Below are 25,360 nucleotides of genomic sequence, written 5' to 3'. Positions count from 1 at the left end.
TCTGAACTCATCAGTGTTAGATGTATAAATACAGGAATGTGGAGCTATTTTGACTGTTTACTACTGTGCCAGTTAACAGAGGGCTGCTCGCTGCTTTGGGAACAATTTCTCTTTGAAATCAGTCAGGAGGTGCTGAGTGGCTAACAGGCAGTTAACAGTCAACAGGTAATTCTGATCCTTGGGGATAAAATGCCTCTCTGGTAAGTTGATGCTGTTATTTATACACATGAAATGAGCTTTCTATATTGGAGGGATCTGGGTGTCATTAGTTGAAAACTTACAAAAACCTTCTGTTCCAAACTACGTTGAGCCTTTGACTGAGATTAAAGTGTTCCCAACTTTCACCTTTTCCTAGCATGATCCTGTGGAAGAATCAAATATGGTTAATTCTGCAGGAGTAAAGGATATTAAGATTGATTTTCTGTCTTCTGGCGGATACATTTAGAGACTGCAGACTGTAAAGGGGGCCAGATGTGTAGAAAACTGGATCAAAGACACAGGCTTGTCTGATTTGGGGCTTCGTGCGTATCTTAATTGCCGTTTGGTGTCTCTTAATGGCGTGTTATTTGATCTTATTATATTTGATGTAATTACCTATTTCACTTTATTTTATTTATCTATTTTATTTAATCACTGGGAACATTTTGCATCTCCCTTTTAGGTTTATGTATCTAATGTGTTTAAGTATTAGTGTGTGCTGTGCTGCACCCTTCCTGCTTAGTTGTTACCTGGGCCCTTACAGCCAATCCACAACCAGCAATGACCTATAAAATTATGGGCTGGATTTAGCCAGTTTGCCTACCATTGCATCATAATTCAGTGTAAGAATTATAGTCTTTGTTCTGGTAGTTAAGTTGCTGACTTTGTCATATGTAAATTGTTGGTAGTTTGAATTCAATTGTTAACTAATTGTTTAACTAATTGCCCTTTTTTCTGGTTCATATGGAAATAGGGGAGATGGGTTAGTTTTTTCCTCCGTGGTTAGGTTAGTGGTAATCTTTATTCATATCTAAGGGTATTTTGTTTGTTTGCTCTCTCTTGAAGTCTTAGTGCCATTCTGTTCAAATGATAAAATAAATAAACGAAAAGGAAGGAGAGAATATTAATACAAACAGCCAAAACTGTCTCCTCATTCCTTGTCTAGAATTGAGTTACTCCTTTTCCATTCCGTTCATTTCCATTACTTAAATTATTGTGCAAGTTACATTACTTTAATTATTGTGCAAGTCTGACCAAAAATGACCTTTTAAAATACATGTAAACATACTAATCTGACTGAAATAACACAAAATAAAACTTCTCAAAACATTGGCACACCCAGAAAATGCAGTTGGGATTCGAATCACTCAAAAGACAGAAGAAGAAATGGCTTGAATGTTTCCTCACACAGTCCAAAGCGTTGCTGTATCGGACATACTTCTGTGCATGTATCCTAGCACAAAACAGATTAGATCGGCTAACGTTAACATTTTAGTTATTTTGAGTATCATTCAAGATGTTTAGTCTCTCTTTGTGGTTGTTTTGCCTTTTATTTTTTCTCATTTTGTGTATTTGACATCATTATTTTTTTATTTTTTTAGTATAATATAATCTCGTTGCGATTATCATGTATTTTATTGTCGTCATACTGTATGTTTGGATCTCTTTTGGACATTCTTTCAAATATTTTTCTGGTATTAACAGTATTAATCGTTCAACAACGATTCTTGATGTTTTTGAGGATACTGATTTGTAATTTAAAGTCTAAATGCATTACTTTTTTATTGAGAATATTGGCTTTTGATTGGTCATTCGCGATCAACGTGGTTGTTTTATGGTATTTGTCTTCTAAGTTGATGACTTCTGAAAAGCTCAGTGAATTAGTTAAGATAAAACGACCATTGGGAGGTGGACTGAGAATATTCTAGAAATTGGGTTTATACAATCCCAGTTTCCAAGTGGGAAAATATTCAAAAGACGTGTTTCTAAAGAAGCATGTTATGGAATTAAAACATGTGATGAGGGCTTACAGATCGGCTGATGCATAAGCTTCATCTGAGCATTAAACAGGTCCAAATAGTGACCACAGTCACGAGTGTGCCACACATAAAGCGCGTAACCATGAGTCAAGGTTCATGTGACCGATACGGAGGCGTGTCTTGGAGCGTCAACACTGATTGACGTGGTCAGCACGAGCAGGAAGCCAGCAGTGACATCACTTTCCAGAAGTCCCCTTCAGGTTTCAGCGACGGAGAACTGTAGCCACGAAGAAACAGAGAAATAAAAGAGTACGTTGCTCTCTGAGAAGTTTTTGAGCTGATATCACCGCCTCAATTTTACAGGTGAGTCCGCTTTGACCCAATTATGGTGGCAAACGTTTACTGGCGATAACTCTTACATCAGGGTTTCGTTTACCCAAAAAGCTAACGTCGTTACGGCTAGCTCTCCGCCTTCCTCCTGTTTATGTCGGAACAAAGACTGTCTGCTCCGGAACTCGACTAGTTTTGTCCTCCTTTATAGACCTTAAACTGCGCTCTTTTTTCAGTAACTTGCTAACTGGCACATCACTGTACACTATGAGTCTGTCTTGCTAAGCGACCTGGAAGCCCGTTAATTTTTAATGACTGCAGTAACGTTAGCTAACGGTGATTTGCAACATTTTGGGTCTTAACTCCAGTCTCAAATAGCTTAGACGCAACAGTAGTTTTGTATTAAACTGTACGCAGATGTTCGCCTTAATAATACGATTATTAGAGTGCTAAACAGTTTTCTGTTGTAATTAAGATAACGCCCTTCGTATTATCTCTGAGCCGGGTTGTCATAGCAATAACTCCGCAGCTTAGGTTGCCTTTTCCAATAAAGGATGTTAGTATGTTATCCTTCTTAACTTCCTATGATCTAATGTGGTAGGTTATATTTAACAAGGATATTAGTGAAGGCGTGGGTCAGTTTTCCCCCCATTCCTCTTTCCTTTCGCCTTTTTTTCCCAGCCATGTCATTAGGCTGGAAAAAGCTGCCAAAGGACCACATTCTTGGATCAAACCGATTCGCTCTAGTTTACTGAAGTTAGTTTTCCAGTTTACACACAGCTTTTGGATTGGTGGCCACTTTCTAGGCTAAGTCGCAGCAGTGGAAAGTAACTGAACTGATCAGATGAGGCGCTTTGTATTTCTACTACTATATTTTACTGCATTTAAGTGGCAGCTGTTTCTGGTTTACAGTCAGACTTGGGTGAAGTTCTTTGTTTTTCTTGTTTTGAGCGCAACGATTTTCAAAAAGGAATGATACATTTTCCCCTTACATTTGAAGTAATGTTAGCATCCACTTTGTTTTCCCACTGTGGCTGCAGAAAAGACTCCAGGATAAGGGTATGTCAGGCTTATTCATGTCCAGCCTGCAGGTCTGTACGAGAGAGGAATACAAAGCAAGCAAACACATCGCTGCAAAGTAAACAGAAGGACGTATTAAAATGCTTCTCTGTGTCCACTAGCACAATGATGCACTTGTCTGTGAGGACTGAGAAGAATAGAATAGAGTAGTGGCTGAAGTAGCTGGAAGAGTGAAGTGGCACAGGGATGTGATTGTGGGCAAGTGGTTTGCTTATTTTAGGAACTCTTAAACAAGCAAACCACTTTAGCATTTCCTAAAGCAAACTCTCTTTAGGAAATGCAATTTTTTACCCAATGGTGTGAAAATGAATATCCGACCACACATGCCACCATTGTGTACACACCAGTCACATACGTGGACTCGAGTGTTTCACTTTCTAACTTGACTTTTTAGATTTAGAATTTTTTCTCAGTCTGTTTATAGTTTGATCGCATTCGTTTTTTTTTTTTATATGTTACACCATCACCCTCCTTTACTTTGTTTTCCTCTTTCTTATTGAGCACGATATCTTCCGTTATCCCGTTGAAGTGTGGTGAATTTTGAATCTTTTTAGAAACCCTGATCTTATCGTTTTGGTATTTTTGATGGTGCTGACCAACCATTCAGTAATCCACAGAAATCTTTTAATATTTTGGTTGTACTTCATTTGTCTGACATTTACTGGTATTGTTTTTCTCTTATAGCACAACTTCAGCTGAAACTTTTTATTAGCATAGAGTAGACAAATAAATCATATTTACCTAGAAGTATTTCAATAAGTTCTCCACCCTATTGTAAACTGCTCCTATTATTCAATAAAGTAATAAATGGCAACTCAGCACGCTTTTATTAACAGAAATTATTATTATTTTTTATATCAGAACTAAGCTGAGGATGCTATTCATCCAGTGACAGATGTGTTGAGCCATCTCAGATAGAAATCAGTTTTGTAGGTGGACACAATGAACTAAAAGTAGATCAGGTAGGAGTCGACCTGCAGTCGTTCCGGCAGCGTTTTACTTTAGCTGCAGACTTGCAATCGAAGAACGATTGCCCTACTAGCTTTTTTTCCTGCTTCGGCCAACTTCAAGCAGACCAAGTTGAGTTCCTCTGTGGTTTGTTCAACTTTTACATTATGCAAACAACTTACAGGAACCATTTTTCTAACTTTCATGGCGCTCGCACGGCGTTTAGGGACGGTCAAAGGGTTTGTGACGTCTTTAAAGGGGTGAGCGTTGCACAGCTTGCAACATGATTATTTTTCGCTGGATGTCAGTGAAGCGTAGTGTGGGAACAATAATTACACAGCTAACACTTTGGTCCTGTGAACATGTGTTTCCATCCGATGTCATGTTTTCATGTCTTCACAGAGGCCATGCAACCCATTTTGATTTAATTAGAAAAATAAAAGTAAAGTTTTTTTTCTATTCATGTTACATTTAAGAATATTTTCGCTACATTAATGATTTAAGAAGAAGAAGAATTAGGTAAGCTTGGGCAGAGTTTAGTTTGTTTATGAAAATGACAACACAAGCTGCTTCATTTTTATGTTTATTTATTTATTTATTTTTTATTAAATGCTCCCACTGTTTTCTAGAAGCTGTCACTACCCTAATTTTAAATCCAGGGAGAAATGTGAGTAGTGTAGTGTAGAGTACATCAAAGCCAATGAGTTAATAGACTCAGACATACTTGTTTTTGTTACCTGTCATCATCCTGCTGGGTGTCACACCCTGTTCTGCTGTGCTGTTTTATAACCTCAGTCAGTTGACTGTTTGCTTTCATTTCCTCATTCCACTTCTGGCTCCCGTTTATGGTCATGGCAGTGACTTCTGGGTTGGATTTTTCTCGAGGAGGCTTCAGCAGTTTTGGATGTATTATCTTCAGGGTTTATAACATCACAGAACCCAGAGCCATTACCCGCTGCTAATGCATCTTGTTCTCCCCTCCTCCCCTTTTTACTTATGGATTATGTTTTGAGGCAGTCTGTGCTCTGTGTAATCTGCCAATATTACCAGGCCTAAGTGTCTCTCATGAAGAAGAATGTTACCTCCTTCTTGTCCTACTTCTGCAGAGTGTTTGTCCTTTGTCCTACATGTTCTTAACACCTGATGTAAAGCACTGCAGATCCAGTCAACACATCCAGCTTTTTTTTTTTGCACAACAGCAGGATGAAATAAGATGTGGGGATGTCAGGATGAAGTTGTAGACTTTAAAGTGCACCTGAAATGCTCATTAGCTGTGGCAGTTTGTGGTGTCCTCTTTGCTGTTAATGCCAGCAGAAAAAAAAACTGAACTGGCACTTTGATAATGTGGGCTTTGTGTTGTCTTATCTTGGATGCATTTACCAGGTACACAGATTCTATTTATAGATCTGTGTTCATGTACAAAGGCTAAACCAGTATGATAATATGACGTGTGAGACGTTGGGTCATGTGTAGGACTATTTCTGAATGGTTTAAAAATAATTAATTTGATCTTTATAGATCACCAAAATAGATTTAATCAGTAGTTCTCACTTCTAGTCGTAGTGCATTCAACCGTTTTAGTAAATTCAGCTCAAGCTTAAGCTCGTTAATGACTGATCTGCAGATAATTTTCCATTATTGATTATTTTGTCTTTATGTGTCCTAAATTTAAAAATAAAATGATGTCAAGTATAAGTCTGAGAGGTAATCGTACCTGTATTACTGTCATATAAGTTGAGCAGTAATCCTCCCAGAGGGAGCTGCGGTCAGAAATTGTTTGTTGTTTTAGGTCAAAGATAATTGAAACGATTAATCATTTGTCAGATTTTGCTGCAACATGGCCTGATTTTTAGAGTTTAACTTGATTGAAATGACTTTATGCAGAATGCTGCATGTCAAACATTATCTAAATACATGCTGCATTTCATGCTCTCGCAGAGTAATTTGATCCAAAGCTGTCACAAAATCTAGTTTAATTTTAGAGGTAATGCAAGGAGCTGCTTGTCGGGGGTCTGGTATGGCTCATCTGGCAGGGTTGCTATCTCTTACAGATATGCTCTCCACTCACAGCTGTTTGTGTTCTCTCCTCAGCATGTCCCTGTATCCATCCCTCGAGGACCTTAAGGTCGACAAGGTCATCAAGGTAAGACGAGTGTGTTGATGGGAATCTATTTGAACCATTTATGGGGAGATAATTAGCCTGGTTGCCTTTGGGCATGATTATAAGAATAATTGATGCTTCTTTAACACATGGCAAAAGGAAGCAGCTGTATCTTTGAAACTGAGAAATGCTGCAAACATGGTTAAATATTTGGCCAATTAAAAAATGCACAGATTTTCCCTCTAAAAGCAGTTGATTTCAGAGGCTTTGTAACAGTCTTATGTGGATCTGAAGCTTTTGAGAAGATTAGAAAATGATTTCACATCCAGTTATTATAAAGGGAATATGCAGTGTATGAAAGAAGATGCATTTAATTCAGGATGCTCTGTTTTAGCCTTGAGCACCACAATAGATCTATTTATTGTTTTCTTGTTAAAAAAAGATTATTCACAGAGTTGAATTATTTGTTTTTCTTCTCATTTGTTTTTGTGTTGAAAAGAATTTGATCTAATTCAGTATTCAGAAAACCATCATTCAAGAGTGCTTCCAGTTGACTGGTGTGTCTGATTACTTTCTAGGCTCAGGCCCAGTTTGCCCAGACTGCCACCCCCATGCCAGCCATCACTGAGGGAACCTACCAACCTCAGCTTGCCACTGCAGGGATGCCAGGATCCAGTGAGTCTCACGTTTACTGTTGCAAGTGTGCAGAAAGTATTTTCTGGTTGATACTGTTGACATTTTGCAACAGAACCACCTTTCCCGATATCTTATTGTTTTAACTGATGTAACTGTTTTCTTGCTTAGGGTGTCTACGGTGCCATTCTGTGCTATTTGTCTTAAAAGTGTAGTTGTAAAAAGCTTGTTGATTGAGAGAATTGATCTTGGAGATGAGAGACGAAGAAATTGACACCCTTCATCTATTATTATTTTGTTTTCTTATCTTATTGCATTTTTCCATACAATTCTTGTGTGAAAGTAGACTAGCAGTAAGCCACATAAGGCCCTCAATAAAATAGGCAAAAGATGTGCATCAGGACTAAAGACTGCAGGATTTCTGCCTATCTTTATTCACTTCTCCCCCGTCTCCTGTTCTCCCACTCATTCAGTTTTTCTTCTCTCCATTTGGATGCAAAGTCCTGTGTGCTTTTGTTTTTATCTCAGCAGAGCTCACTTTGAGTCACCATGACGACTGGCTCTGGCAGTTGTGCTGGGACAGGGTGAGAGGGGGCGGAGGCGTGACTCAGGGGTGTTTGAGTGAGCTCGAGGAGGCAAAGAGAGGATAGTAACGGAGAGGGAGGTGAAATGGGGAGGTTCTGATTGACATCAGCGCTTCAGTTCTCTATATTTCAATCGCTTCATCTGAGATTGCTCAGACAACGTAATTTTACTTTCTCCAAAAAGAAATTCAATTCATACATCATCTCATTTAGGGGCTGCTTCCCAGACTCTTAAGTTCAAGTTATACTTTTGCAGGTGCAGTGGAGCCCTCACTAACATTTTTTCTTATGCGTCTGTGGGGTGATGTAGAGCAGGCATGTGTGGGTGAGATGGATGAAATGGATCAACTCCGGCAGTATATGAGCATAAATGAGGAAAAGCAAAGAGCAGATTTCTAAAACATCTTAAGTTTTGAATTGGGGCTTTGTAGGAGAACAAGTTGAACAACACTCTGCATTTTTCAGCAATTGTGTAGTTGGATGGTTTTCCTTGCTCATCATTTTCTGTACCATCACCAGAACTATGTATAAATGTACGGTGGGAGATTTTAGGGTGCTGTGGTGGAGTGTATTTGTGGTTCAAGTGAGTAGTAATTAAAATCTATTTGACTTAAGACATGGGTCCACATCATAGCAAATGATTGTTATATGAATAATGTGTTGGCAAAGATTTAATCATAGATCTACTTGTTACTATTATGTAACCACTGATTTATCTAATTTCCAATATTGTCTCTTTTAAGGGAGACTTCAGGTGGTGAACAACAGGCTAACTGTTGATATAAAGTGGAAACATATTCCCACCTCTATTCTGAATAATCCGCTGAACTGACTTGTTACGTGCACTAATTTTGAAAGCCGCTAACCACAGAAACATTAGCAGAAGCCGAGGGAGCAGCCTTTCAAAGAAAAGATTGCCGGATTTCCACACTTTAATGATGGGGGCTATCATCACTGCTCACGGGCCACCAATGTAAACAATAATTTGACTGTTTCTCACTTCCCATCTGTGAAATCCTCTCCTGTAAACACATTAATGGTTCCACCATTACTTTATAATATTTATAATTATTATGATTTGAAAGAAATAGGAGGAAAGCTTTGTGTGTGTGTTGTAATCTGAGCTTTAGTGTTGTGTGTTTTGGTAGCTGGTGTGGCAGTATGTGAATGTTGGTGTATGCGAGTCCCTGCTTTGCATTCTGAACTGTTAGTTTTTACAAATAAATGATGTTCTCTGGTTAAAAAGCCTTCAGCAAAAAGAGAGATAAGAGCAGAAGTGGCGTTGATTTCCCCAAAGCAAAGCAAGGCAAGTTTATTTGTAGAGCACAATTCGTACACAAGGTTATTCAAAGTGCTTTACAGCTACATAAAATCACAAGAAGGCATATAAAATCATTCCATAAAACATAAAAATAATAGTTAATTAATTAATTGAATTAAAAGCAAAGAGTGCAGATAAACTACTTTCAGTTGTCATATGCACAGCTAAATAGAACTGTTATCAGCTTAGATTTAAACATTGTCAGAGTTGAGGCCTGTCTCACATCTTCTGGAAGACTGTTCCAGATTTTAGGAGCATAAACCTGAAACGCAGCCTCACCTTGTTTAGTCCTGACTCTGGGCACCAGCAGGAGACCTGACTCAGAGTCTGAGTTGGTTCATATGGCTCTAACATGTCAGAGATGTATTTTGGCGCTAGACCATGAAGAGATGTTTTTTTTTTTTTAAGTTTATTCTCTGAGCGACGGGAAGCCAGTGCAGCGACCTGAGCACTGGACTAATATGGTCATATTTCCTGGTTCTAGTCAGGACTTGAGCAGCAGCATTCTGGATGTACTGCAGCTGTTTAGAGAGCTCAGTGAGCAGGCTGTTACAGTAGTCTAACCTGCTGGAGACAAACGCATGGATTGGTCTTTCTAAATCTGGTTTAGACACTATTCCTTTGATTCTGGCAATATTTTTGAGATGGTAAAAAGCTGCTGATGTTTCTTTGTTTCTTTTTGTTTCTGCGGGCCACAGACAATGATTTCAGTTTTGTCTGAGTTTAGCTGGAGAAAATTGTTTTGCATCCACACACTGATCCGTTTGATGGAATGACACAATGACTACAGTCACACTGCAGTTGCAAGTGACCTAAATCCAATTTTTTCGCTCATGTGACCCATATCTGACAAGTCGCATTGAATCTGACTTTTTCTAATCAGAATCAGGCCACTTTTAAATGTGGTACTGAATTGGATACATATCTGATTTTTTAAATTTTTTATTATTATTTTTTGGACATTACTTATATTATTATTGTTGCGTTTTGGTAGGTCCATTGGTCTATGGGCGTGATGTCATCAATGATCAACTGCGCATGCGGGTCACTTCAGGAGCATGCGCTCTTCACACAGCAATCTGTAGACAGGCCACATTTAAAGACGTAATGTGAACAGCCAGAAAAACAAAACAAAAAAAAGGATTTGAGCAGTAGATCGGAATTAAGACCTGCAGTGTGAACGTAGCCAATGTATCTACAGGCCCATGTTCTCCTGCCGTCAGTGACACGTAGATCTGAGTTTCATCTCCATAGTTGTGGGAGGACACATTATAGCTGCGTATTAGCTGGGCTAATAGAAGCATGTACAGATTGAACAATAGGGGTCCCAGGATTGACCCCTGGGGCACCCCACAGGTCATAGCCATTTGGTCTGAGACACAGTTACCAATTTCAACAAAATACTTCCTTCCTCGAGATAGGACTTGAACCAGTTTAAAGCACTACCTGAGATTCCCACCCAGTCTTTGAAGCTCTGTAATAAGATTGCAGGTCAACTGTGTCAAAGGCAGCACTCAGCTCCAGCAGAACTAAGACAGACTTTGCCTGCGTCTGTGTTCGGGCGGATATCGTTTGTCGCCTTGATCAGAGCTGTCTCAGTGCTGTGGTGGGTTCTAAAACTTGATTGGAAAGTATCAAAGGCATTGTTCGACAGGAGAAAGTCCGTAAGCTGTTAGAATACAGCTTTTTCTAAGACTTTGCCTAAGAATGGCAGGTTTGATATGGGCCACAGTGCTGCTCAACATTCAGTACTGTTCTTTGAAGCCTTTGAGCTCTTTGAGGCCTTAAAAACAGTTTGGTACCACAACTCGCTAATCTAGTCAACATCTCACTTCAGACTGAAACATTTCCAAGTTGACTAGATTCGCGAGTTGTGGTACCAAACTGTTCAGCACAGACTTTAGAAATCTAGTGGGCAACTCATCAAGGCAGCATGTCGATGAACTCAGACCGCAGATGATCTCTTCGACTGTTGTGACAGTGACAGATGTTTAGCTGGCTAAACACCTAGAGAGCCCTTCGAAATGACTTAATGACTATCCACATCTGATATCCTACCTTACATGTACTTTTTTTGACTTTTGCCAGGATGAAATAATAAAGACAGCCATGACTAGCAGCACAAATCGCCTTCTCATATTTGATATGGATAAACAAAAAGGAAACGCACATACACTCAACAAAGGAAACCTTTAATAGAGTATAATAGCTTGCCTTCATGCTGATGCCAGGAAACTTGCTCATTGACCAGTCCTCCAGCAGAGAGCTTAATGCTCTAAAGCCTTGGGACTGTTCTGATGGAGGGAATGAATAAAATATAAAGTGCTTGGAAAAGTAGATCATCTAAAAAGGCCACAGATGTGTAGCTAATGTATCAGTGTTTGTGATCCTGTGAATTAAGGGTGGAGGCTAGATGGGGAAACTTCTGTGTTGTGTTTTTGACTAAGAGCTCATAGAAACCCTTTAAGTTAGTGGCAGACGGAGTTTGTGGTTTAGCATGACTTCTATGTATCCCCATCTACTTTGTTTCATGTATTCATTTTGTCACACTCAGGTAAACAAATTTTATCCACTCCTCCACGTTCTTTCTCCTTTACAACCACCCGTCTGTCACCCTCCACCTTCTCCCACCTGCTCGGCCTGCCACCATCTGCTTCTTCTCTCTTCTCCTTCCTTTTTCACCCATCCTCTTCTTTCACTTTTTTTTTTCACCCGTCTCCTCATTCCTACAGGTTTGTATCCTAATTTGGAGGAGCTTGGAGATTACATGGGGCTGGCTCTCAATAGCGATGAAGTCCAGAGGAACCTCGCCCTCGTGCCTGTGGCCGATAACGTAAGCATTTATTTGTTCGTTTGAAGAATTATTAACATCCTTATCTTTTGTGTTGATTTGATTCTTGTGTTTTAAGAAACCCAATAAAAATGTGAAGCCCATATCAGCCCATGTTTGATTAGAAATAAATTTTTAGCTATTCCTCTCAGTTGAGTTTGTCATTGGAGCAGAACAACAGTGTGTTCCTGTTGAATGACTCACTGTGGGCCTGGAGCAGTGTGTGGGAGAGTGTGGGCTCTTCACTCCTCTCCAGCAGCCTGTGTGTGTACGTGTGCATCTTGCATCACTCAAGCTTGTCGGCTGGCATTTCATCATCTTTTTCTCCGCCATTTGTTGACAGCATCACCCTACGTTATTTTTCTGATGTTTACATTTTTTTTTCATCCTAAATTGCAAAGCATATTAATGTTGAAGTTTTCAAAAGAGGTGCCTGAAGCAGTCCCGATCACAGTCACTGGTGGAGGAGGAGATGCCATTGAGTCTTCCCACACGCATAGCTCTTTTTGATGTAACATTCCTTTTTTATCTCGAGCCAAATTTCCATCTAACACTCATCTTTTCTCTCCGCCACCCTCACTTGTTCTTTCTGAACCTTCCTACCTTTCCTGCTGCCCCCTCTTCTACCACCTCAGCAAGTGGCGGTGCCCTCCAGCTCAGGTGTTGGAGGGATGGTGCGGCCTGTGACTGGGGCAGACATTGGCATCAGGAGGGCAGAAATCCGTCCAGGGCTTCGAGAGATCATTCTCTGTAAGGACCAGGACAAGAAGGTTGGACTCCGGCTCAGGGCCATCGATAACGTGAGTCAACACTGTGCACAATATCATTTTTAATGCAGGCAGTGATGAAATCCACCCCCGCATCTTCCACTCTAATGCACAACATTACTGAGATATGGGTCAAAGTCTGCCTGGTGCGTCTTGTCATTTACTATGTTAATCTGAAATATATGTTGGCTATTGTTTCTTTGTTAAAACTCAAAAGCTTGTAAACTCTCACTCAGCCTTCTCGATAATAAAGTGTTCATTACTGGCTTCAATACACCAGATTTTTTTTTTCTGATAGCAGAACTTCAACTAAAAGGAATGTACACAGTTGTTTAAAAGCCTGCGTTTAAAACAGCTATTAAGATGGTTGTGTTGATCATCTTTCCTTTATAATTTCTGTCACTGTGTCCCGATCCAATCTCAAGTATGTGATCAGGGTCCCAATCAAGGTGTTTTCCTTGATTGATTGGTATCAGCTAACAGAGTACAACTCAGCTTCTGATCTCTGTTTTACGTCAGCCTGAGCGTTCAGTGTAAGGTTATTAGCATATTAATACAGACACATTACCACAGACATTTAACAACATCTCATTGATAACATACAGCATATACACAGCACATATTTTCCTCACATGAATTAATCACTTGCAGCTCAAAAATCACACAGTAGCATGTTCCAGAGAGGCATGTAACAGTAGCGCTGCATTAGAACATCATGGCACAAAATGCTGCGTTCACTGTCAATCCGAACAGTTAATGTTGGGTATCAATTGCTTATTTTAAGGTGTTTTTTAAATTTTTTTTTAAATGATCCAGTTTTACTTCTGCAGTGTTACATTAAGTGTAATAAGGATCACCTGGATGAAGAACCCAAAACATCCTCCATTTCGTTTACAGTGTAATTTAGTTTGAAAATGAGTGAACTCGTGCAGAAACTTTACTGAACGTGTCAACAATACTCAGGATTTTTTTGGTTTTGTTTATGTGACTCAGTATAAAGTCCTCTTGGCAACAGAAGCGAACGTTGCGTTTTCCGGTTGTTTTGCATGTTTCCATCCACTCAAACGCACGTTACACGCCGCGCCTGTGCAACAGCATCAGAGACACTGTTTAATAATTGTTGCAGGACAGAATTTATCTTGACTTTTTCAATGCGAGGTAAGTTTGAGAATAAGAATTTGAAAATGCAGGTAATAAGCATGAAGCACAAAGCAAACATGTGCTTTTCCTGGCCTGCAGTAAACCAGAGGACAGAATTCAGAGAATTTAATCATTTCAGTAATAGTAATAGTTTGTTAGAATACACGGACACCAGATTAAACGCTGTAGACACTTGATTTAAACTTGATTCACCATCTTTTCTTTCTTCTTTCAAATGAACCTTTTATCTCCTTACCTCTGTGTCCCTGCCTTCCTCCTCTTCAGTACCTTCATTTTACCTTCATTACTTACTTCCTGTCTCTTCCTCCACTCCCTGGACTGACTTGGATGTTTTGTGGCTTCCTCTCTCTCACAGGGGATGTTTGTCCAGCTGGTGCAGGCTAACTCCCCCGCCGCCCTGGCCGGGCTGCGCTTCGGGGACCAAGTCCTTCAGATCAACGGGCAGAACTGTGCCGGATGGAGTGTGGATAAGGCCCACAAGGCTCTGAAGGCTGCGGCCGAGACCCGCATTGAGATGGTGGTCAGGGACAGGTGAGTGTTTAATAAACTGAGGCACAAAATTATAACAGCTTTAAGAAAAGCTTTTGTAAAGAACTTGATGTTTCTGTGAAATCAACTGATGATTACACCCACCCATTTCCTCCACTGTGGGCTATCTCAGGTGTCATCATCATGCTATTAGGTTAACATTCAGTAAAATTAAGGCAGTATTGATTATTATACGTGAACGGTCTCTGAAGGAGAAGCTCGGCATAGCTGACAGCCTACTTTTACAATCTAGATCTAAAAGTATTGATATTTAAATGCTCATAAGAGTTAATTAAAATAAAAGAGGCAATTTCTTAATGAGCTAATGCCTCATCATACAAGCAGGTGTCAGATTTAAAAAAAAACAAAACAGTAATTGATCAGATTATGTGACTGTCAGCTATCGTCTCTCATTAGCAACTGAACAGTTTGGCTCCCTCTGCTGATGTTTAATGCAGCTCAGCTCCCTTTAGTCTTTTGTTTTATGACCTTGTGTTTTCCTTTTTTATCTTGATATAATTTGTTTTCCTGATCATGATTCTACAACTAATGGAAACACCATGTGTTTACGATAGTGTTTCACTGTAAGTCATTCGATAACTTATTAATTCTCTTAAATATAGGAACATAGCATACGGAAGGATGGCAGGATGAGGCTAAATCTAAACTTTATGGCTTCACGGAGGACACTTTATGTGTCTCAAGGCCACCATCAGCATCATGGTGGTGTCAGCATCATGTTGTGGGGATGTTCTTCATCCACAGGGGCTGTGAAACTGGTCAGAATTCTGCTGCTAAATACAGGGAAATCCCTGAGGAACACCTGTTTTAGTATTCCAGAGATCTAAAACTGGGATGGATGTTCACCTTCCAACAGGACAATGACCCTCAGCACACTGCTAAAGCAACGCCCGAGTGCTTTAAAGGGAGACATCAAAGCCTGGACCTCAATCTAATTGAGAATCAGTGGCATGACTTAAAGACTTCTGAGCACCAGCAGCTGGAGCAGAATGAGCAAAAGGGATAGTTCTTTTTTCAGTGTTTGGTTGTGTAAAGTACGTAGGAGTAGTCGGTACCTTACCTGCAGTAGGCAGCGGTCAGAGCGCTCTCTGTTTGGAGAAGCTGGGAGGAATTCTTATGGGGGAGCCAAGCTAACAGCTACTGAGAGCAGGGACAGAAGAAGGAGGGAATATTCACCATCTAAAACAACCCAAACCTTCAAATTTTCATAGCAGTTAAGCACATTATAGATTTTTTTTCCTAATGTCGGCCATGTTGCTTCGTGCCTCTGCGTGCACCGTGGCTGCCTGGTGTATCCTGCTGCTTATCGGCCGAGTGCAGCAGAAGTTGTATCAGACTTGTTGGATGTCTTCCTCCTGGGCATTACCTCTGTTGTTTGAGATTAGACCGGTGGAACAGTGAGTCACAGCTGACTCTGTCTTAACTTCAGGTTCTAAGGCAACAAAAAAGAGATAATAATTTTGTTAGCACCTGTAGGGTTCAAAATATCCCTTTTTGTTTTCTTTTTTTCTTTCTTTCTGGGGTTTTCTGCAAATGTTTTCTGTAAATCTACAGAAAACATTTCAAGGCAAAGCTTGACTCTCCGTGTATGTGTGTTTCTCTCCAGACCATTTCAGCGCACCATCACCATGCACAAAGACAGCTCTGGACATGTGGGCTTTATCTATAAGTCTGGTAAAATCACCTCGCTGGTCAAAGATGGCTCCGCTGCCCGTAACGGCATGCTGACTGAACATTACATCTGTGAAATCAATGGACAGAATGTGATTGGACTCAAGGTGAGACGCTTGTTCTTTTGCAGATTGTTCATCATTTCTGTATTTTTTTTTAAAGATCAAAGTCACTTGTTTTGCACAGAGAAGAACACAGACCAAAAAAGATGAGAGTTGGATACAGAATAATTGCAGTTCTCATGTTTGCTGGATGACTTTGTTGTTATAAAAGCTTGCATTAAGAGGATTCCTTGGATTCCTCCTAATATAGCTGAAATATCTGCATCACATCTACATCTATGCTTCCTCTTGTGCAAAATGATCACTTTCATGAAAGCTTAAAGGACATATCAGTTTAATCACTTTGTAGACTGACGTAAATTCAAAATTGGTTAAAAAATTGGCTCCAGAAGACTATTTAAAGCCTGCAAAAGGAACTCCAGCAACTACATACTGAGTCAAAGTGAGAGATCTCACCAGCAAGATAACTTTTGACCACTCTGTCATTTGTTTTTCTTTTTAACCATTAACACATTGATGATAATCAAACATCAGTGAGCAGGATAATCAAAGCTAGCTGCTAGTTTTTGGTTAATTGAAGCACTTTTTTAGTTCTGCTAACAACAAGAACATGTCCTCCTTTGTAGATGTCACTTGTATTTCACAACGATTATTGTTGCTACAGAATTTATGTGACTTCAGACAGAGCAGTCAGTTCAAAAGGCATAACATTAAGGTTCCTCAAGTTCTATCCGTTACAAGCTATTTTTTTCAGCCTTCCTTGTTTGTGTAGTGGCTGATCTCTGCCATTTGAGGGCAGTGTTTTGCTACATGTTAGGAGAGATGGGGGTTTGGGGAACTTGCAGTACGTGTATATGAAGTTGGTTTGAATTGACATCAAATCAAAATAAATATGTAAAAACAAATATTACTTGAAGAATAAACATCTTCAGCTGTGTTTTAAAACTGTCAATAGAGAGGTTACAAACTCTATATTATTAGCTAGTTTATATTATTAACATGCTGAGTTCAGAAATATAAATATATTTGTATTAGAGTTAATATGACAGTTTTTATTCTGCATCAACAACACACGAGTTATTAAAAACTGAAATGAATGTGTTTCTGAGGGTAATGTGTGTTGAGGTCTTTACATGTCTCTGTACAACCATTCCAGGATTCTCAGATCAAAGACATTCTGAACACGTCTCCGGCCACCATGACCATCACCATCACGCCCAAGTTCATCTATGAGCACATGATTAAGAGGTAAGAGTTTAACCGAGTCCTTAACCACTTACTGCCAGTGCTCACTGATCGCAATATTTCTCAAATGACTGCACAGAGGAGCGCTGCGGATGCACTCTCAGAAACAACCACATGAGCTTTTAAATCTGCTGTGGTTTAATTATTAAGCACACTGGACCTGATACTTAAACTAAAAAAAAAAAGAAAGCACAAATAAGAGCAGAGAAGCTTTAGTGAGTTTATATTTCTACTCACAGAGGACGGCATCGCTGGGTTTGTTTGTAAGTCAGTCTGATGGCGTCCGGAGGGAAGTTTGGTCGCCATGAAAGCTGAAGTAAAAGACAGCGCACTTCTTCGATTTTATTTTAGATTTGCAAATGTTTCTGATGTCAGATTAGATTCAGTTGATGTTGCTGAGGAGACTGACCCAGGCCACAAGAAACAGAATAACCACGTGGAACTTTGTTTTTTGCTGCATGCAGTTTTGGTTGTTTTGACTCTAGATCACCATGACAGTGCAGGAGGTTTGTAGGAGGTTATACTTACTAAAGTTACAGATATTTAATAATGAGTAAAACAAAGAAAAGTCTTTAAGTAACTGTGAATTAGTAAAAATGACGTTAGGCATTACGTATTTTAGTGTTGTAAGAGGAGGTTGAGCTGTGTGGTGGGAAAAAAATTATCCAAGCACTGTTAAGGTGAAAAGCACTTGGGCACGTTTATTGAATAGTTCTTGTACAAGAGAGAGAAAGACGGAGCACCTGTGCCAGAGTGGAGCTCTGACTTACAGTTTCAGAGCACGTCGTCCATGTATCAGACTGCGCAGGCTAACCTCTTATCTCTGGCCTTGATGAGTGTGCAAAACAGAACAAACAATAAATAAGATAAATGATTTTCTGGAATATCTTGTGCCTGAGAAAAGAAGACCAAGTCTCACAAGTAATGTAAACACGATGAGACGCGAGCACAAGGCTAAATCAGATTTTCCAGTGCAGCTGTTAGTCAACCACTAATGAATAATCTGATCAACTGAAGACAAAAGAATATCTTTTCCTGAGAAACGTGGCAGAGTAGAAGTGGAGAAAGATCACAAGCTTGGATCACTTAAATGAAGCACACACACCTCAGTGTTGTTCTTTACAGAAGCACCGCCACATTTAGTCAGTTTGTCGCCAAAATTTACCAGAAGACAGTTTTTTTTTTTTTAAATAACCTGTCGTAAGTCCCCAGAATCTAACTGATGAAACACCAAGGAGCAGGATACCTGTCAGTTCGTCACATTTTCACTTTCAAACGGAGCTGAGCTACATCCGTGAAAGCTGCCTTGAAGGAGTCACGTCTGAAGACGGATTGCACGGGATGTCGTTCGCTTGAAAGCTGACGGATGTGGTCTTATTTTTCAGGATGTCCACCGGCCTGCTGCGGTCAGCCATGGATCACTCTGTCCCAGAGGTGTGAGGACCAGGAGGAAGGCTAAAAACAGTCAGGATGTCTACAAAAACATCATTCTCAATTTTTTTTCTTCCTCCCTCTCTGTCCCTCTGTTCTTATACATAAACTCCTCTTGTATCACAATCACCATCTGTATCCTGTCTCATCTTTAACAGATTTTTCAGATGCCTTTTTTTTTCTACAATATTTTCTTTACCTTTTTTTTATGTTTCCTCACCTCTTTTGACATTATCACTGCCTATAGGTTACCCTGTTGTCTGATATGTAGTTTGTGTGTGTTTTTTTTCTGCTTTTTTTTCTGTTTTATTCAGTATCAAGGACAGTACAAAGTTTTCTTTTTAAAAAAAGAACATGCACACACTATCGCGAGTCCAGAGCTTCCTCCTCAGTGAGGGGATGAGTCAGTGACGGTTCATCCTTTTCAGAATGCTGTAAAAGCTGACCGGCAGCCATTAGAGCCCCAACACGCAGATTAAGTGTTGCTCTCAGCCCCTGCACACGCCCTCTGTAAATAATCTGAATCTGAATTAACACCTCGTATGAAAAAGTTTTGTCTTAGATTCCAGTGTATAGTCATTTTACCGTGTCAGTAGGATTGATTTAACAACATGTTGCTTTTAATTTTATACCATATACTGGTAAGAAAATGATAGTGTTTATTTTGGCATTGTGACTATTAGTGCCCCCCCCTGACAGTTATACTCCCTAGATTCTAATATTCAGATTAGAGTCCCATGTTAGCAGTTTTCCACCTTCTCCACCAGATGGCGACATATTGCAACACATTTCCAGCCTCCGGTATGTTGAGTTTGCAGGTAGAAGCAACGCTGTGTGCACATTCCAGGGGAACATTAAGGGGAAACGGCAGCCCTACAAACACCACAAACAGAACAACAAGAATGGGGAAAGTTTCAGGAGGTCGTGACGCATTTCATAGTCTTGTGTTTCAGATGTTTGTTGGTATTAGTTTGGCGGGGTCTGTGCCGGACGGACCCACTAAGTGCACTTTCCATGAACCTTATGAGAGGTTGTCTTTTCTGTAAACATTTCAGCAATTGAGTTTGTTTTTTTCTGTTTTTTTAAAAAAAAAAAAAATTTTGTTTGTGGTGCCTCCTGTTAAAGAGGGAACTCATGGAAACAAACTTGTATGTTTAACAGAAAATAAAATGCTTACATTTGATGCTGAAAACCAACTGCTCAGATTATGGCATGTCAGTTCCACATCATGGGTCTAAACAATGAACCTGTTGTCCTCTGCTACGTGTTGTTAGAGGCCTTCCCTCTGTAATATTCCTTCCTTGACTGGTGAACACAGTCAAACTGAGCAGTGCTCACCGTTCTGAATTTCTTCTTGATATAAAATAAAAAAATCCTCCTTTTAATGCTGTTCATGTTCGGATGCATGTACTCTTAACTTTCTTGGTATGCAATCTGATAAACATTGCTGTCATTCTGTAAAAAAAACAAAAAAAACGCTAGAAAAATCTAAAAGTTTATATACGAATGTAACCAAGATAATATTGTAAAACAAATAAAGTCTTTCAGTTCACAGAAGTTGTGTTTATCGTCACTTTGGGACGTGTGTGTGTGTGTGTGTGTGTGTGACATTCATTTTATTTTAACTGTGTGGGTTTGCAATAAATCCAGCAAGTGATTCAAGAAATGAAGCCAAAGACAGAAAAGACAAACACACAGACGAAGACAACAGGAACGTTTCCTCCATGCTGTTTAATATAGAGGATTTATTTTCTCTCTTCATACAGAGTGGTGGGAGATGTAGCCAGTGATGTCTTCTACTGTACAAGCTACTGCTGCCATTAAAATAGATATTTTACATGACGTTATCCGAAGATATTAAAGATGTCAGCTTCATTTCTATACAAGGCATTGAACGTCTGCAGGATGTTAAAGAACTCGACCTCTGTATGCATCATCGTCACATAGGATGGGGGACATGAAGCAACAAGTTATTCTTAACATTCAAATAGTGTACCAAACATTCACACCTCTGCATGTTTCCAGGGCAAATAGCCAGTTATTGTTTAGAACATTCCCAGGAATAAATGCAAATGAGACAACTTTGCATATAAAAGCTTTCCTAATGTACAGCGGAATTAAAGACAACAGACGGAAACAGCACACAGACAGAAACAGACGTTCAAGTGGCCGTCTTCTGTCTCCTAGTTGTTTCCACCCCTCCTTTTTACAACGGCAGATTGCAGCTCTGTGGCAAGGGTTTTAAATGAAAAATTAGGTCAGGTGTAACAGCTGGCTCGTTTAAAACAGGAATAGGAAAACTTAGGTACAGCTGACCTCAGGCAAATTCTTGTCAAATTTCCACAGAGAACATCCTAATGGGAAAGATCACAAACCTTAATGGTATACGCTGCCCAGAACATCATCGGTGCTCATCTACAGCACAACAGCGCTGAGGATGAGGCGTCCGCAGAGAGCACAAAAGATACTCAAAGATCCACCCTGCTACCATGTATGCTACTTATTTCTTAGTAGCATACAAGGACCGCATTGATATCATAATTTAACTAATTTAACCTTTGGAATCATGTTTCAATGCTCTCTGAGAGCTGCCCTTTCTTTGCCATTATGAAAAATAAACTTTTATGAAGTATAACCATCACCCATCAGTTCATTCAGATCATGTGAACATTGAAAATTAAGCAAAAGTGAGTCATCAATTTAGTCTGAGGAACCATATGATTTGACCAAAAGGCTGCCATCATTGTGTTTGGGGTAGATTTAAATTCTGTTTTGCTTTAAGAAAGATTTCTATTGTTTAAAAAAAAAACTATTCTGATTATGCAATAATTAATTGGCCTCTGTTTTTTTTTCTTCATATACTCTACATGAATAATTTGGGGATGTTCTTAATTCTGACAAAGATTGATGAATAGAATCAATCGGTCTCCACTATAAACTGTTCAGACACAACCTCAGAGGTACAGTTTTTCAACACTAAAATGGAAACAATGGGATTTTCCTTGGTGCCACAATAATCTGGAATAAAGACAACTTTGATAGTCTTTGAAGGCCTGTATTGTAAAGACTGTTTGGAGGAAGGTGCAACCATCCACTGAAACATTCAACGAGGGAAATTATTGAACTCCAAGAATCCAAAACATAGAGAATGCAGCAAATCATGGGCGAGAAAAGCCTTTAGAAGCATGACCACGTCCAAACCATGTCCCGTTTGGATGATTATTGTATGTGACTACAGTATGATGCATACAGGCCCCTCAAAATATTTGTTAGAAACACCAGCAAACCTCAAATACTTTCACACAAAAGACAAGAAGCTACTGAGTGTTGATCCCCCTAAAAAAAGAAAAAAAAAGTATTTTTGGGTTTGTTTTTGCATAATAATAAGTTGTGTCAAGTGTCAAATTAACAATTGTTGTCGTATTATTAAAAAAATATAACTTAGGTACACAAATTCCAGACACATAATGGTACACAAAGTACATAAAATGATAAGTTGAGTGTACACGATCACTTAAGAAAACAATATTGAAAAATAATTACATGGGATATTCTCCAGAATGAACAAGGCAAGAACCCATTTCAAAAAGATAAACTACTGTTTATACATAATGTACTAAATTATAGATGATTTACGCAAATAGTGCACAAAGGTGGTTGAAAGTTTATGAACTCTAGAGAATTCCTGTGTTTCTGCACAAAGTTGACCAGAAACATCCTCAAAGTTTTATTCAAGTCCCAAAATAAATGAAGAGAATCAAATCAAACAAATTGGTCTAAAAGTTTATACTTGGTATACTTTATTTGAAAAGGGAAAAAAATGCAATTTCACATATCTGAATGGCAAAAGTAGTCCTGTGTGAACAGCTAAATGTTTCAGATTGGTGTTGATCAGCTACATGCAGATAGAGGGAGGGATTTAACCCATTCCTCAGTACAAAACAGCTTCAGGTCAGGGATGTTTTCTCACATGAACCGCTCACTTCTGGTCTCTACACAACACTTCTATTGGACACGTGTGACCTTTATTAATCATTATTAACCATTATTTGGTAGAATTACTTGTGCTTGGTGTTTGTGTTTATCTAATTTCAAATGATAGATGTCCTGAAATGTTCCTTCAGATTTTTCTGGTTTAATTCAGCATTCATTGTACAATCAACAATGGCAGGTCACCCTGGTCCAGGTGCAGCAAAACAGGCCCCTACCAGTATACTACCACCCCTGTGTTTAACAAGGTTCTTATCCTCAAATGTATTTTTTTCTTTTCTCTAAATGTAACGCTTCTTATTCAAACCAAAAACTTCTCTTTAGGTCTCATTATCTGTTCACAAATTACTTTCACAGCAGCCTTCTGGCTTGTTCAGGGGATTTTTTTTTATGTTCTTGTGTTTGGAGGGAAACGGCACCACCATGCACACCATTGTTCTTTAGTGCTCCGGACTCTTTAGCCAGTGTGAATAAGGTTATGCTGGGTTCCTTTGTGTACTAGCTATTACATTCTGTGTACAGATGGTGGAAATCTCACACCAGTCTCTCTGAATTTAAATACTTTGGCAACTCACAGACATGCAATACAGAATCGCTTTCTCTAATGAATAAACAACCAAGTATAAATCTTTAGTCTTATTTGTTTTATCTTCTTTTGATGATCTTTTGGTCCTGTGTGTGCAGAACTTTATTATTTATAACTTAATTATAGCTTGCACTGTAATTTGTGACTTGCGAAAGCTAAAGTAAGACACTGCCACATGCAAATGAGAAAAAAACTTTTTGGGATGTCATTACCTTGTACACTCAAGTTATGGAAGTTTCAAGAATGGAAAAAAACAAAGTGTCAAGAATTCAGTAACAGATATTTCATTAATCAGGACACAACTTTACAAAAAAGGGGCTCGATAAAATGAAATGATCCCAGCCTAACATACCCGACCACATAATGCTGATAAACTGTAGACCATTGTGCATAGAAGTAAACAGAAGGGCTGAAGATATTTACTGCTTCTCACAACACATCCAAACCTTTTGTTACTGCTTCACAAGTCAGCTAAAAGTAACTCCTTTTCCTTTGCTTAATCACCAAATGTTTTGATCACAATAGACTGCGTTTAATGATGGCAGGAGGCTAACTGTCTGACAGCTCTGATACAGTAAAAATTGTTCATATGACTTTCATCATTAGACATTTCGTTAAACAGTACATTAACATTGAGAAAAGGAGGCATCCTCTCACATTCCAACCCCTGCTCTCTCAAAGGGTGACAGTATATGGCTTCTTTTAAAACAGGACATTGTTTTAGCCTCGTAATCCACTTTCCATTTCATACAGACGAGTAATAGGAGCACATTAAGTTGCACTTAATGTGTTAATACATGATAACACGAGTGGTGATAAGATAAGGTTATAGATGAGCAAACAGAGACAGCCCTGTGTGTCTCAAAGGCATTCATTCAATCTTTTCATGGATTCCATTAACAGACAGGAGTTATGATTGTCATTGACATCTGACAATAAAACTATTCAACCACAGAGCGTAAACGCTGCTCATCCGCTACCAACAGCATTTTAGATATAACCATTATTGTGGATAGTTTTTACAACATGGACCACACACACATATATTGTTATGGTATTTTTAAGGGTCTACCAGAAATGTTCTTCATTTTTGCCCTAAACATTATCAGAACTGTATAAAACGTAACTGACACTGCGCAGCAACAGAATAATCAGGCAGAACTATGCGGACATACGACACTTTGGATGCACATACAATCTCAACTTCAAGTAATTGCTTAAAATTCATAAAGTGAACAATAGTGCAAAATATGTCAAAGGGTAGGAAGTTGTGTGAATATTCAACAACAAGATCAATTGCGTGTCAGAAAATTCTTCTGAAGTTTGGATCTATGTTTGACTCAGGAGGCTCTGACAAATCTTGATTTTACAGTTGCTTCATGGACAGACAATGGCAATAACTCAAAGGCCCCAGGGCACAGGAGTGTTAAAGACCAGCAACCCCTTCTACAGTATATAGGAGGAAGACGTACTGTACAATCTGAAAACTGTCTGCAGTCGTTTTGTGGGTTTTTTTGTAGTCGTTTTGCTTTCCTTTAATATCTTGTATTGTTCTATGTTTTTGCAACGTTGTAGTTTCTTCATGCTCTTTCTTGTTGTCAGATTTCTATTCTTAGTGCTTGTTTTGTCTCTGTTTTTTTCTTAAATTTCTTAGATCTTTCAATGATTTGTTTTCCTTTGTCAGTTTCTAGCCAGTGTTTACATGCGGGGCTCATGTGAGTAATAACTGGGCTGAAAAAGGGTCCCGTTTGCAATCCACAGTTTCCATATTGACACCATGTGAGGTGCCCACACTGGTTATGCTCTAGTGCATGAGTACTGAATGAGAATGGACATCTTATCTGGGCCCTCTTGGCCCAACCACATAGGCCAATCCAGGTGGGCAACTTCCATGGGACCAATGTGGAACAACACAGGCCATTTTTTTAGCTAATTTTTTGCCCACATAAAATCCTGTCAGAGTTTTCAGCAACAGTACTGTTAATGCTAACAGTCACTTCAAGCAAACGTTCTGGCCCAGTGGCCCATTCAGTAAATCCCTTCTGTGACTTGCTGACTTTCTCTTATTACACATACAGTTCAATGCATGAGATCAACAAACAGTAGAAATAAC

At 39.2% G+C, this 25,360-nt stretch overlaps 1 protein-coding gene across 1 annotated transcript; it reads left to right on the top strand.

Annotated features, from left to right (window-relative positions):
- The first annotated feature begins 2,174 nt into the window (after positions 1 to 2,174).
- sdcbp2 (syndecan binding protein (syntenin) 2) lies at positions 2,175 to 19,111 on the top strand. The gene is made up of 9 exons (XM_072366647.1): positions 2,175 to 2,321; positions 6,408 to 6,459; positions 6,996 to 7,092; positions 11,688 to 11,788; positions 12,421 to 12,585; positions 14,069 to 14,244; positions 15,869 to 16,040; positions 17,152 to 17,243; positions 18,626 to 19,111. Exons 2-9 carry the CDS (start codon positions 6,409 to 6,411, stop codon positions 18,678 to 18,680), a joined length of 909 nt encoding a protein of 302 aa, XP_072222748.1. The 5' UTR covers positions 2,175 to 2,321; position 6,408; the 3' UTR covers positions 18,681 to 19,111.
- The last annotated feature ends 6,249 nt before the right edge of the window (positions 19,112 to 25,360 follow it).

The sequence above is a fragment of the Leuresthes tenuis genome, unplaced genomic scaffold (assembly GCF_036924035.1).
Source record: "Leuresthes tenuis unplaced genomic scaffold, fLeuTen1.0.hap1 SCAF_16, whole genome shotgun sequence".
Lineage (NCBI taxonomy): Eukaryota > Metazoa > Chordata > Actinopteri > Atheriniformes > Atherinopsidae > Leuresthes > Leuresthes tenuis.
The sequence above is the reverse complement of the archived record's forward strand: the minus strand, read 5'-3'. Positions and strand labels throughout refer to the sequence as shown.